The sequence below is a fragment of the Garra rufa genome, chromosome 20 (genome assembly GCF_049309525.1).
Source record: "Garra rufa chromosome 20, GarRuf1.0, whole genome shotgun sequence".
NCBI classification, from domain to species: Eukaryota; Metazoa; Chordata; class Actinopteri; order Cypriniformes; family Cyprinidae; genus Garra; species Garra rufa.
In genome coordinates, this window is record NC_133380.1 from 7,326,323 (window position 1) to 7,341,936 (window position 15,614).

General features: G+C 32.9%; 1 protein-coding gene across 1 annotated transcript; it reads left to right on the plus strand.

The window, feature by feature from the left end:
- The first annotated feature begins 951 nt into the window (after window positions 1-951).
- On the plus strand, window positions 952-14,376 carry p3h1 (prolyl 3-hydroxylase 1). Its single transcript, XM_073825654.1, has 15 exons — window positions 952-1,470; window positions 2,642-2,794; window positions 2,923-3,106; window positions 3,280-3,411; window positions 4,952-5,091; window positions 5,259-5,348; window positions 5,869-5,921; window positions 6,003-6,124; window positions 7,197-7,354; window positions 7,459-7,551; window positions 8,917-9,055; window positions 9,153-9,243; window positions 9,327-9,402; window positions 9,574-9,714; window positions 13,544-14,376. The coding sequence occupies exons 1-15, from the start codon at window positions 1,015-1,017 to the stop codon at window positions 14,048-14,050; spliced, it is 2,535 nt and encodes an 844-aa protein (XP_073681755.1). The 5' UTR covers window positions 952-1,014; the 3' UTR covers window positions 14,051-14,376.
- The last annotated feature ends 1,238 nt before the right edge of the window (window positions 14,377-15,614 follow it).

Consider the following 15,614-nt stretch of genomic DNA (forward strand, 5'->3'; position numbering starts at 1 on the left):
TCAAATCTGAAATATTAGTTTTTGTTTATATAAAACACATGTATGTGTTGTGTATATTTATTATGGTTATATAAAGACACATACACAAATACAGCATAATAAAATAATTACTTACATGCATATTTATATTCAAATAATTTATATCATACAGGGTGGGTAAAAAGTATCTGAGCATTAAAAATTGGTAATAAAGTCTACTTTCTAATACAAATTTATTGAAACTAATTGCGCATATTGACACAGCCAATATCAAATCCTATTTACTATTATTTATTTAGAGATGTTTTCATCGTGACTGCAGTGATACTGCAAGTTCTATAAACATTAAATATTGTCTAGTTACATTTTTCCCACACTGTATTTACCTTTTTTTCCACATATAAACGTTTTCATAAATATATATGCATGTGTTTTTTATGTATACATACATAAATTATGTACACAACTTTTATTCTGAATACAATTAATCACTGCCCAGCACTAAAACATACTAAAACAAAGATTATTACATTAAATTAAGCTTACCAGATCACTATCAAAAATCCTGCATTTTATATAAACTATTAATGTGAGACTGTATACAGAGTGCTGACGTGTTGAATTATGCTTCTTAAGGGGAGATGCTGCAGGCAAACATAACATTTTCATTTTTGGGTGAACTATCCCTTTAAATAAAAGTTACACCAAAGTGTTAACCAGCTGAAATGTAAAAAAATACAAATCACTTACATTACAATTACTGGACCCAATTATCACCAAAAAAACAAAACAAAAAACGCATAACTGTTTTCAAGTATGCCAACTTAGTTCTCGCAGTTTATAGTGTTAGTTCAAAATGCGTCACTCAAATCTTTGAAATCTTTGACTAACTCCAAATTCACACAGTTGCTCTAAATTTCTCAGCTCTTCTTACACAGGGCAGGCTTTAACAGAGTCCTGGAGCTCCACCCTCTCTGAAGACCTTCGGAGATCCTCCAAAACCGAGTTCTACCTCACAGGCCTACCGTCTCCAAGATGTGGACCGCACTGTGCCTGATCCCAATCCTCTCCACTATCCATTTCGCCTTGTGTGATAATCAAAGCAATGGATTATTCGAGCCATACGACCTGCTTTTCGATAACGCGGTGGAGGCGTATTATAAGCAGGACTGGCTGGCTGTTATCCTGAACATGGAAAGAGCTTTGCGGAATAAAGCAGCGCTGCGTAAAATCCAGACGCACTGCCGCTTATCCTGCGCGAATCACACCGCTTTCGAAGAGCCTTTACCAGATGTGGGTATCCCGATCCCAGGAACCGGGGCCGTGGAGGATTTAGCGTTTTTCCAGAGGATTCTCAAACGGGCCGATTGTGTGAATGCATGCGAGAGCGATAAACTGGGACCACCGACAGTTCATAAAGTTAGTGAAACGGTAGACCTGGAGTTCAAGAAGAGGACGCCATACAATTACCTGCAAGTGGCTTACTTTAAGGTAAAGGATAGACAGAAAAATGCATTAAAAAACGTTTTATATAGCCTAAACGCAAACGCATTTAAAGTAGGACTGGGGATTAGGACAAAATCAGTGCATCTCATTAGAAACTTTTTGTAAACAAAGAACAGCGAGTAATCAAATGCATTCTATCAATGCATAAAAGAGCATCAGATACACTCGATTAGTTTTGTACACATTTATACAGATGTCTTTGAGTGGTTAACTGTTTGAGCAGCTCTTCCACGTTTCCCCAACCCCCTCAAACTCACATCACTGTGCCACGTCTTTAGGTGGAGCCTTGCGGACTTTTAGATGCTACCAGAAGTGCTATAAGGGGCTCTAAAATACCACAGCTTTGTAATATGATAGTTTAAACGACATATACAGTCGTGTGCATGAGCCTCGGACCACTAGGCCTAAGGAAAAAGCATCGTTTTTGCTTTAAAAATGACAATAGCACTATTTTAATGCCAGTACCATTATATATTATATAATAAAATCCTTATATAAAAAACTTTTTTTATGTTTTTGAATAAAGTATTTTATCCCCACCAAGGCATTCTATTTGATCAAAAATACAGTAAAACAGTACAATTTAAATATATATTTTATGTCTGTGATCAAAGCTTAATTTTCAGCATCATTATTCCAGTCTTCAGTCACATGATCCTTCAGAAATCATTCTAAAATGTTGATTTGTTGTTCAAGAAACATTTTTATTATTATACTTTAAAAAAAAACATAAAAAATGTTACTGTTCAAAACCTTTGGACTGGTAGTGTATATAAAATTATCTTTTTATGTTTTTCAAAGACGTCTTTTATGCTCACCAAAGCATTTATTTAATCAAAAATAACATGTAATATTAATTTTCTATTTGAATATATTTTAAAATATCATTTATTTCTGTGATGCAACGCTGAATTTTCAGCATCATTACTCCAGTCTTCAGTCACATGATCATTCAGAAATCATTTTAATGCTGATTTGCTGCTTAATAATAAATAAATAAATAATAATAATACTAAAAACTTTTAATTATTGTATTTATTTAAGTTTAGCTATATTCTAAGAACAATTTTGTCTCTAAAGTAGGCCTATAACTTGAAAAGCATGAGTGTTTTCGAACCAACATCTGAATATTTTTTTGTTTTCTTTGTACTTGCAGATAAACAAGCTTGACAAGGCAGTGGCAGCAGCAAATACATTTTTCATGGCAAACCCCGACCACGCAGAGATGAAACAGAATTTAGAGTACTACAGGATGATGGCTGGGGTGCAAGAGACTGATTTCAAGGACCTGGAGGAGAGACCGCACATGGTATGAGCAATATTTATTCATCTGAATATATCTAGCTAGATGGATTTGATCCATTCAACCTTACTGTCTTATAAAATAATTATAAAGCTGGAATAGAAATGACTGTATCTGTAATCGCTTATTTTCAGGCTGCATTTTTAGAGGGCAAGATTCATTACAGTGCAGAAGTTTTTGCCCCAGCCATCGAGCATTTTGAGGAGGCTGTGGAAGAATATTTCACCGCTTATGAAGAATGCAGAGTTCTTTGTGAGGGAGCGTTTAATTATGAAAACTACATGGAGTACAACGCTGATCTCTTTCAATCTATGACAGGCACGTGGTATTTTGATGCTTTTCTGATGCTCTTTTGATTCTCTTTCATTTAGTTTCTAGTAGTCTTTTAAAATTCTTATGGTGTTTGATGTCTCAATTGATTTCTTGTATGTATTTCTGTTACACTAAATGTTTCATAAATATGGATTTTTGTGTTTTTGCTTTGATCACAGATCATTACCTTCACACTCTGAACTGCAAACAGAACTGCGCTGTGGATCTGGCATCCACCGCTGGAAGAGAGACACCGTTTGAAGATTTCCTCCCATCGCACTTTAACTACCTTCAGTTTTCATACTATAACAGTACGATACACTCTTCATCAGCAGTATCATATTCAGTACCAGATTTCAGTTTGTTAACTAAAACTAAAACCAAAACCAATATTGTTTTATTGCTTTTTTTTTTGCTTTTATTGCTTTTTTTATAGTTTTTTTTTTTTCAGTTTTAGTTTAATTTTAAGACATCAAATTAAAGTACTAAAAAGCATAAACACGTTAAATTTTTTAAAATATTATTTCAGTTGGTTTATTTTATTTCAAATAACATTTTCTATGGTTTTAGTTTTAGTTAACAATAACCCTGGGTTCAGTAATTGAAAAAAATCTGCAATAAAATAAAATATTAGATAGAAAAGCATAAACAAAACAAGCTAAAGTGTTTTTCTATTATTTCAGTTAACATTTTATTTCAAATAATGAATTTTATGGTTTTACTTTAGTAAATATAACAACCCTGGTCTCAGTAATTGAAATAAATTTGCAATAAAATAAAAGATTAGATGAAAAAAAGCATAGATTTTAATACATTTCATTAGAAAAACAATAAAAATCTTGCCTTTGCATTTGACAACATTGAAAAATACTATTAATAACACTGAAAAATACAAAATATACACTTACCAGTCAAAAGGTTTTAATGAAGTCTCTTCTGCTAAACAAGCCTGCATTTATTTGATCCAAAGTACAGCAAAAACAGAAAAATAGTGAAGTATTTTTACTTTTTAAAATAGCTGTTTTCTATTTGAATACATATTAAAATGTAATTTATTCTTGTGATCAAATCTAAATGTATTACTCCAGCATCACTACTCCAGTCTATAGTGTCACATGATCCTTCAGAAATCATTGTAATATACTCTTTAATAAAAAAACATTTATTATTATTATTATTAAATCAATATTTAAAACAGCATTTTCAGGATTCTGTATGAATGGAACAATCAAAAGTTCAGCATTTATTGTAATAAAAAGCTTTTCTAACATTATAAACTATACCATTCAAAAGCTTTTTTTGGGGAAAAAAAATATAGAAATGAACACTTTATTTAGCAGGGATGCTTTACATTGTTCAAAAGTGATGTTAAAGACATTTATAATGTAACAAAAGATTTCTATTTCAGATAAACGCTGTTCTTCTGAACTTTCGAATCGTCAAATAACCTGAAAAATTCTACTCCGCTGTTTTCAACATAATAATAAATGTTTTTTGAGCAGCAAATCAGAATATTAGAATGATTTCTGAAGGATCATCCAACTGGAGTAATAAAATCACAGGAATAAATTACATTTTCAAATATATTCAATTAGAAAACAGTTGTATTAAATACTAAAAAAATATATTTTAAAATTGTACTGTTTTTTCAGTACTTTGGATCAAATAAATGCAAGCCTGGTGAGCAGGTAAGACAAACATGTTTGACTGGTAGTGTAAGTACATCAAAGTTTGCACAGTGGGCTGTTGCTAATAAAGTTACATTTTTGAGCACTGCAGAATGTTTTAAAACCATCATATATTATTTATGTCTGAATTAATTTTTAAAGCTTTGATCTGTTTCTCTCCCAGGTGAGAAATATGAGCAGGCCATTGAGTGTGCTAAAACATACCTGCTCTTCCACCCTGAAGATGAAGTCATGGCTCAGAACTTGATGTATTACACTGCTGTGCTGGGAGACGACAAAGCAGTCAACATTACAGCCAGAGAGGTGCTGTTTGCACGTGCCACTGATGCACAAGCATGCTGTCATCTACAGCACATACATTTGTAATATCAGTTAATAAAAAAACTTATTTGCAATGGAAATACATGATGCAACATAATGCTTTTAAACCATAAAATCATGTTTTTTTGGGTTTTTTTTTTTTGTTGCAGGTTGTTAAGCAGCACATTAAGAGGTCTTTGCTGGAAAAAGAGCTTCTTTACTTTGGCTATGAGATGTTTGGTAAAACTTTTGTTGATCCGGTAAGTGTATTACCATGTTCTCTCAGTACTATGATTCCCATATGTGACCCTGGACCACAAAACCAGTCTTAAGTCGCTGGGGTATATTTGTAGCAATAGCCAAAAACACATTGCATGGGTCAAAATTATAGATTTTTTTTTATGCCAAAAATCAGTAGCAAATTAAGATCATGTTCCATAAAGATTTTTGTAAAATTCCTACTGTAAATATATCAAAATGTAATTTTTGATTAGTAATATGCATTGTTAAGAACCTAATTTGGACAACTTTAAAGGCGATTTTCTCAGTATTTTGATTTTTTTGCACCCTCACATTCCTCATTTTCAAATAGATGTATCTCGGCCAAATATTGTCCTATCCTAACAAACCATACATCAATAGAAATCTTATTTATTGAGCTTTCATGTGATGCACACATCTCAGTTTTGTCAAATTTAACCTTATGACTGGTTTTGTGGTCCAGGGTCACATATTTATTTTTAATTATATAGTTATAATAGAATCTTCATTGTGTCCCAGGACACATGGACCCCTGAGGAAATCATGCCCAAGAAACTAAGAGACAAGCAAAAGTAAGTATACCTTTGTTGTTGCATTTTATATATTAACATGAAAGTTCAAACTGACCTGATGTTGGTTTCTTGTGCACGCAGAGCGGATAAAGAAACAGCTGCGAGGATTACGGAGGAGATCAGTAACCTGATGAAAGAGATCGAGACGCTTGTGGAAGAGAAGAGTAAAGAATCATCCGACCTGGCCAAGTTTGTGAAAGACGGTAAGACTTAAAGTGATAGATCACCCAAAAATGAAAATTCTGTCATTAGTTACTCACTTCTCATGTTGTTCAAAACCCGTAACACCTTTGTTCATCTTCAAAACATTGAAGACTGATGCGGAAGAGAAGAAATTGTTGAATAAAGTAGTTCTTTTTGTTTTCATTGCACGCGGAAAATATTCTCGTAGCTTCATAACGTTAGGATTGAACCAATAATGTGACAAGGACTGTTTTAATGATGTCCTTACTATCTTTCTGGGCCTTGAACATGGTTGCATTGCTGTTTATGCAGACTCAGAAAGCTCTCGGATTTCGTCAAAAATATCTTAATTTGTGTTACATAGATGAGCGAAGGTCTTACGGCTTTGAAACAACATGTTGTTGAGTAACAAGAACAATAACTTACAGATAATGTACTCACTCCCGTCATCCAAGATGTTCATGTCTTTCTTTCTTCAGTCATTATATTAGGATTTCTCTTCATATAATGGACTTCTATGGTGCCTGCGAGTTTGAACTTCCAAAATGTAGTTTAAATGCAGATTCAAAGGGCTCTAAACGATCCCAGCCAAGAAGGAAGTGTCTTATGTAGCTAATTGATTGGTTATTTTCAAAAAAAAAAAAAAAAAGTTTTTTTGACATACCCTAACTGTCTTGAACCGGAATTCACATAGAGCTAGAAAAGATGAGCATTTGAGGCTAAAAAGTATATAAATTGTACATTTTTGTTTTAAAATATAACAGATCGTTTCGCTAGATAAGACCCTTCTTCCTCCAAGCTGCATTTAATCTGCATTTTGGAAGTTCAAACTCTTGGAAGTTCTATATGGAGAGAAATCCTGAAATGTTTTCCTTTAAAAAAACACTTTCTTTATGACTAAAAGAAAGAAAGACATGAACATTTTGGATGACAAGGGGGTGAGTACATTATCTGTACATTTTTGTGAAGTGAACTATTCCTTTAATGACATTTAATGTAATTTTTGGGTGAAGTAACCCTTTAAAATAAACTTCAACACATGTGTTGTGATAAATAAGTTACATGACTGGTCCTGAAACTTGTGCTTTTCAGATAACAATCCATCCGCTACTCCAGAAACTGCCAACAAACTCCCGTTTGACGACATTACAGTATCCCTGACATCCACGGCCCTAAACGGTTCACAGCGGGTCGTCCTGGATGGCGTAATCACATCTGATCAATGTCAGGAACTTCATAGCCTCTCTAGTGTATGTATCCACATTTCTTTTGAGAGTAAACAAAAAGGTATTTTTGTATTTTCTGCAGTCACCAAAATATTTCTGTTTTTTATTACTTAAATTAAATCTCATAGGCAGCAGCTATTCAAGATGGTTTTAAAGCAGCACCCTCCCCTCATTCAGCGAGTGAGATGTTTCAGGATATCAAGGTTCTCAAAGCCCTGCAGGTGAGACCTACTTTACTAAAGGGGTTTAAAGGAGTAGTTCACTTCCAGAATCATCATTTCCTGATAATGTACTCACCCCCATGTCATCCGAGATGTTCATGTCTTTCTTTCTTCAGTCAAAAAGAAAGGTTTTTGAGGAATACATTTCAGGATTGTTCTCCATATAGTGGACTTCAATGGTGGCCAATGGTTTAAAGGTCCAAACTGCAGATCCTTTTTAAGGGATCTACCAGATCCCAGCCGAGAAATAAGGGTCTTATCTAGTGAAACAAATGTCATTTTCTAAAAAAAAAAAAAAAAACACTTTTGAACCACAAATGCTCATCTTGCACTAGCTTCACGCATTACGCAATCACGTTGGAAAGGTCACGCACGTCCAGGGCAAAAATCTCATTGTTCTCTACCAACTTCAAAATCGTCCATCATTGTTTTGCCTTTTTTTGTAAAGGGTTTTTGACTTTCTTTGCACGTTCGCTTTGTAAACACTGGGTAGGTGCTTCAGCCTACATCACTCGTGACCTTTGCAGCATAACTACGTATTGTGTGAAGTCAAGCTAGTGCAAGACAAGCAGTTGTGGTTAAAAAGTATATACATTTTTATTTTTTTTTAGAAAATGACCAATCGTTTCACTAGACAAGACCCTTATTTCTTGGCTGGGATCGTGTAGAGCCACTTGAAAGTGTATTGAAACTGCAATTTGGACCTTCAGCCCGTTGGCCACTATTGAAGTCCACTATATGGAGAAAAATCCTTGAATGTTTACCTCAAAAACCTTAATTTCTCTTCGACTTTAGAAAGAAAGACATGAACATCTTGGATGACCTTGGGGTGAGTAAATTATCAGTAAATACTGTGGTGGTTTTTCCTTTGCCGCTTTCAAAGATCACACAAGTCTTGGGGTTTTGAAGCCAGAAGATAAGACTTTATTACAAAGTAACAAAGCCGAGAGACCCTGCAGGAGAATCTGTCAGGTCACTTTCAGTTGGCTCTTTTATACAGTTTTCTGCTAGGCGTGTTCTATACATTTCATACATATATGTCCCGAGGGTCACAACCTTGTGATGCAGTCATACAATGTATGTCTGTTCATTTCCAGAAGACCTTGTGATATAGGCCTTGTGATAAGACCGAGGCCTCCTTATACACAGGCAATACATACATGATTATAATAGTAGCTTGATGCATAAATGGCTATAGTTACATTGATTATACTTGATCTGATAAATGATTATAGTTACATTGATTATACTTAAATCTGATTAATAAAAACCTTCTTCAATACTCCTCTCTGGGTAACTTTCTTACAGTTATATTTTAATTTAATTCATCAGTTAAATGTTTTATTTCTTTCATACCTTGTTCAGGAAGATCTGGTTCCCTTGAAGAGCGCACGTTTGCTTTCTGACCTCAGTGAGAAGATTCGTAAGGTTCTGGAATCCAACTTTGGCCTGGAATCGCCTCTGTATTTCTCCAGCGCAAACCTGGTCTGCCGATCCGCCATCGGTAAACGGACTTTTTTAAAGAAAAATTCACATTATTTTTGCATCTTAGACCTATTTAGTTCTTAAGCAAGCATGTGTTGGTCTCTCTTTCAATCCAGAGAAACAGGAGGAGCGTGGAGACTGTCTGCTCATCTCAGAGCTTCACAACTGTATCAAAGATCCATCAGCATACAGCGATCAAGGCTACAGGTTTGCCACTTGAGAAACCACTGAAGCATCATAATTATTTAGTTTATAGTGTTTTCACTAATATATTCTGATTTGCTTCATAGTGCCATTTTGTACCTCAATGATGACTTTGAAGGAGGAGATTTTATCTTTACGAAGTCGGATGCTAAAACTGTCTCCGTAAGATTTCTAAGCGTTTTACGTTATTTTTATTCAAACTAGCAAGCTGTGTAGAGGAGTAATAAACTTGGTCAATGTCAATGTCACAGCATGTTCCAATAAATGTTACTGTGTTGCTGTGCTATGAATTTTCTATGACGGATATATTATTTCACTCTACCGTCTCTTCAGGCTGTGGTGAAGCCTCGGTGTGGTAGAGTTGTGGGATTCAGAGCTGGACAGGAGAATCTTCATGGAGTGACCGCAGTAACCAAAGGCCAGAGGTGTGCTGTAGTGCTTCGCTTTACTCTGGATCCTCATCACAATGAGAAGGCAAGTGTGATTTCAGTGCAGTTTTGTAAATGCTAAAATAAAGCAATTAAAAACAGGAATTACTGTAACTTTCATTGGGTTGCAGTGATTTTATTAACTATAACCTTATTTTTTTTAATTTAATTGAAATAAAGCTTACATAAAATTATAAATAAATATTGAATAAAACAAACTTTAAAATTAGAAGTGTGGCCTTTGCAACTAAATGAATAATACATTATTAAACAAACATTAAAAACTATGAAAATGATTAAATGATGGAACTTATTAAAATTAGAAATGTAGTCTTTGCAACTAACTGAAAAAAATTGAAGTACAAAAAATTACTAAAACTAAATGAATAATAAATTAAAGCTCCATAGAAACAATAAAACTAATAAAAATGACAAAAGCACAACAAAATAACTTAAACTTAAACGTAAATGAAAATGAAATGTGGCCTTTGCAACTAACAGGGTTCGTACGGGTGCTTGAATTCCTTGAAAATGCTTGAATTTTAATGTAGTGTTTTCAAGGTTTGAAAAATGCTTGGATTTTGAATGAAGTGCTTGAAAGTGCTTGAATATGCAGTTGCATCGGTTTCATATTAATTCGCTTTCATACTAAATAGTTATTTTTTGTTATGCTTATAATATGTAAAAGAAAGAAAAGAAAAAAACAGGTCCGCTCGAGTGTGCACGTGAGGCTGTAGTGTGATCTGCCGGTCTTTCTTGCTGCGCTTCCTCTGATGGAACAGAGCGGTAGATAAAACATGCCAGTTATCAGGAGGTTGTTGCATCAGTCCTCGATGGCTTGAAAACGACAAATAAGAATTATGTTTAAAACGAGAATTTCGGGATCGCAAAATTGCCAGCCCGATGTCCCGGGGCTATTGTGTTTTCCAGTCGGGCTACTAAAATGTTTCACCGGACTATATTTTAAAGTAACGTTAGAGGGCTCGTGCTGGTCCAACTCATCAATTTAGCCGTATCAAAGTTAAGGCCATACAAAGTTTTAAATGAATTAAATAGTATAAGAAAAGGCTTAATTATAAGTTTAAGAGTTAGGGACGGATATACGAGAATCGCGATAGGGCTGGATAAAACTTCAAAAGGCAATGATGTCATATTGAATAAATATGCATGCTGCAGGTTTCAAAGTCAAAACGCGGCACGGATGTCTTTATATGAATGTATCTGAAACACCGACTGTCCTCAGAAACGTGTCGTTGGCATTTTCATTTCATGTCTGATAAAACTGCGTTAATGCTGATTTGTGTACAGCCATTACTAGGAAACCGTAATATTTTAGCACTCCTAAAGCGCCCCCTCGTGACAGGGAATGAATATGCGAATATTCAGCTGTTTAGCAAGATTATTACAAATATTGGCCCATGTTTTTATGCAGCAAACACATAAGAGTTGTAAATGTAAAAGTTATGTGCTTTCTAAAAATATAAACAATTAAGACAGTAATATTTATGTTTTAAATAAATTATACTTGATATATCCATTTTAAAGGTATAAAGGCTGAAATGCCATTGTATAAGATGTTTTGTTTTTGTGAAAATCTGAATTATAAATCATGTCATTTTATGGCTAAATGTTACTGTACATTGTTCAACCCCACTACGGTGTTCATTTTACTTGTGCAGCTCTTAAAAAGATATGCCTTAAATTGATATTTAAAAATTCTGCAGATACACTGTAAATAGTGAAAAAAATACCTTGATATTTGTGAATAGGAAATCAGGTAGGAGTCTAAATGTCAATCAAAAATATTTTCAATGTTTAAAAAATTGTCTTTTTTCATTTGGGCCAGTTCAATTTTATTATTAATTTTATAGTGTCTTTTTGACTACCTTTTAGTACTTTTAGGCTGGAATGTGAAATGTATTTGTGAAAATCCTTCAAGTTTTAGAAAGTTTTCAAGTTTTAGAATTTTAGTTTATCATATTTTTTTACAGTCATTTTATACCAGTCATTAATGTGTTACCATAGACATTGCCCTACTCCACTCATACAGTATTACTTTTATTTGTGCAGGTCTTAAAAAGCCTTTAAATTTTATTTTTAAAATACTACAGATACTCTGTAAATTATATTAATTATATAATTTGTATACTGAATGTTGACTATTTATATGGGGCAATGTTATATGCAATCTAGACAGTTGTTTTTTAATAGCACAATAACATCTGATTTAAAATTAAGAACTCATGTATGTGAATATGTAATTTACCACAGTGCTGGAAAATCTTGAAAATGCACCTTGAAAGTGCTTGAAAAGTGCTTGAATTTTACTTTGGAAAAGGTGTAAGAACCCTGAACTAACTAAAATAAAATAAGCTGAAGTACAAAAGTTGCTAAAACTAAATAGAAATAAAATGTATAAAAATGGCAAAGGCACATAACAAAATTACTAAAACTAACACTAAAATGAAAATATAACTAAAATGAATTTTAATTATTAAATAAAAAACCTTAAACTTAACAACTTTAATAAAAATTTGAAATGTGGCCTTTGCAACTAATTGAAATAAAAAAGTTGAAATACAAAAGTCACTAAAACTAAATGAACAATAAATTGAAGATAAATATAATCAATAAAACTATTAAAAATGGCAAAAGCACATAAATTACTTAAACCTAAAACTAAAATTTAAATGAAAACTGAAAATATAACAAAATTCAATTAAATGTAAATGTAAATATAAATATAAATGTGGCCTTTGCAACTAACTGAAATAAAATAAGTTGAAAATTACTAAAACCTAAAACTAAGATTTAAATAAAAACTGAAAATTTAACAAATACATTTAAATATAATAATTAAATTAAAAACCTTAAATTAAAAAACTTGAAATGAAAATGAAATGTGGCCTTTGCAACTAACTGAAGTAAAATAATTTGAAGTACAAAAGTTACTAAAACTAAATGAATAATAAATTAAAGCTAAATAGAATTAATAAAACTATAAAATCACATAAATTCACATAAAAAGCACATAAATTACTAAAACTTGAAACTAATTTAAATGAAAACTGAAAATAAAGCTAAAATAAAATTTGAAATGTGGCCTTTGCTAAAATTACTAAAACCTAAAACTAATATTTAAATAAAAACTGGAAATTACATTTAAATATAATTATTAAATTAAACTTAAAACGTAAAAACTTTAATGAACATTAGAAATGTGGCCTTTGCAACTCACTAAAACAAAATAAGTTTAAGTACAAAAGTTACTAAAACTAAATGAATAATAAAATAAAGCTAAATAGAAACAATAAAACAAATAAAAACATAACAAAATTACTGAAACCTAAACCAAAAATTTTAATGAAAACTGAAAATAAAACTAAAATAAAATTGAAGATAAGTATTACAGCTAACTGAAATAAAATAAGTTTAAGTACAAAAATGACAAAAACTAAATGAACAATAAATAGAAGATAAATCAATAAAACTATAAAAAATGACAAAAGCACATAAATTACTGAAACTTAAAACTAATTTAAATGAAAACTAGAAAAAAAAATTTTAATTAAATGTAAATATTAAATTTAAAAAATCTGGCTTTTGCAACTAAATAAAATAAGTTGAAAATGACTTATTTGAATAATAAAGCTAAATAGAAACAATAAAAGTAATAAAAAGGACAAAAACACATAAAAAAACACTAAAACTTGAACCTAAAATTTAAGAATAAAAGCTAATTCCAAATATTAAAAAAGTACTATAATAGTATATAAACAATAATAAAATAACACTGGTCTGCTTTTTGCTTTTTTAAGTTGTAATTGTTACAAGTTCCCTCTTTGTCTAAACTTGTTGCATTTTGTTGTCCACAGGAGCGTTTACAGGCTGAAGAACTTCTTAAAAAGCTTTCCGGCCCGCTTGAAGCTGACGTCCAGAAAACAGGAATGGACAGTGAAGCGAAACCCTCTGAGCCTGAAGTTACAGTTTCTGCTAAAACAACCGAAAAAGACACAGTAAAGACAAGCACATCTGCAGAACAACCTACCAAAGCTACCGAAGATAACAAAACGGACAGCAAAGTGGTGAAGAAAAGCGAAAAACCGAAGGCCAAAGCATCCAAAAAGCCAGCAAAAACACAAACCCAAACAAAAGCTAAAGCAGACAAAACAAAGAGCAAAGAGTCAGACAAAACAAAAACCACAACAACAGAGAAAAAGAAATCAAAACCAGCTAACAAGACAAAACCTGTAACGTCAGACGAAAAGAAGAAAACAGGCAAAGCGACTGTTAAAAATACTGCAGATGACAAGAAAACAAAGCCAAAGAGCACAGAACCTAAACAGGACTCTACAGCTGAAAAACACAAGGAAGAGTTATGAGCCTCATGCAGAAGAGCTTCTGTGCTTTATTCTTTGTTTTTTTTTCATTAGTTTTGGAGTGCTGACGGATTTGTATTTTTGTAATTTTTTTTTATAGACTCATGAATTCAAAGCCGTATCCCAGGAGTGCAGACTTGACAATCAAGTTGACTGTTGTATTTTCTGTTTTGCCTGAATTGTAGTTAAATCTATTCTTGTCTCAGGAACCGAAAAACAGTAGTAACATTTCATACTCCTTAAAAGACTATGGCAGTTTTCAGAGATTACATTTGCCACTTTGCATTCCCACAACAATTGAATAAAATCAACATGTTTTTAAATTATAACCGTGCAGTACATTTTTGAGTAGTGCAAAACTTGTAGACATGATGCTGAGGTGTCATGGGATGTAGCCATGATTTTCAAAAGATTGATTATATGGCTCTTTAATCTGATTAAATGTAATTCTTTTGATTTTTTTACCCTCCCACCAATTTCACTTGTCAGAAAACTAAAAACTAACCAGGCAATTTGATATCATTCATGTCCAAAGCACAAATAGAACAGCATAAACCACTAAGCAGTTTTTATTTTCAAAAAAAAAAAAAAAAAAATGCTGGCTTACTCATCTAAGGGCACTGGTGTGATTTTGGCATTGACATAAGGGCAGATAGACATTTAATTGTTAAAATTATTTCTAGAGACAATTTAGTACTGTTGGTTTGAATACTTGAAAGAGAATATAGGAAAACATAAATTAACTTGTGTTTCCTGTAAATTTTTATTTTGCTCTAAACCAGATTTGTTTTTATAACTGTACTGCAAAAGATTCACGAACCCGGTCCGAAGTCTCGATCTATATCAAATAATTTGCAATCCCCGCACCGAAGTTCCAATAAGCATCAAAAGATTTGTGAAACCGCTCCGAAGTTCAGATCTAAATCAAATGACTCGCAATCCACGCTTCATAGTCGCAAACCATCATTTCAGATCGGGATTTCAGAGCGTGGATTGCGAATCATTTAATTTGCGAAATGATTCGCGAACCAGCTCCGAAGATCCCATCGCAATCAAATTATTCATGAAACCGCTCTGATTTCGTCATACACACTATGAGGTCCTGATCTGAATCAAATTATTCGAAAACCCACACGGAAGTCCCCATTCGAATTGAATGATTTGCAATCCACCCTCCAAAGTTCAGATCAGAATCAAAAGATTTGCAAACCCACTCCGAAGTTTGGATCTAAACCAAATGATTCGCTATCCGCGCTTAGTAGTCCTTATCGGAATAATGATTTGCAAACCATCATTTCAGATCAGGACTTGGGCTCCAAAGATCTGATCAGAATCAAATGATTCATGAACCAGCTCTAAACTTCAGATCTGAATCAATGATTTGTGAAACCGCTCCAAAGATCTGTTCTGAATCAAATGAAACAATTCCGCTCAGAAGTTTGAATCTAAATCAAATGATTTGAGATACGCGCTCCGAGCCTGACCTGAATCAAAGGATTTGAAGTCCCCATTTGATTCAATGATCTGCGATTTGTAGTCCCAATCTAAATAGCTAATGATTTGTGAA

Coding starts and splice junctions, on each gene's coding strand:
- p3h1 (XM_073825654.1), top strand. CDS start 1,015: ATGTGGACCGCACTGTGCCTGATCCCAATCCTCTCCACTATCCATTTC. Junction 3,412..4,951: donor TCAGTTTTCATACTATAACA/GTACGATACACT, acceptor TTTCTCTCCCAG/GTGAGAAATATGAGCAGGCC. Junction 7,552..8,916: donor AGGTTCTCAAAGCCCTGCAG/GTGAGACCTACT, acceptor TACCTTGTTCAG/GAAGATCTGGTTCCCTTGAA.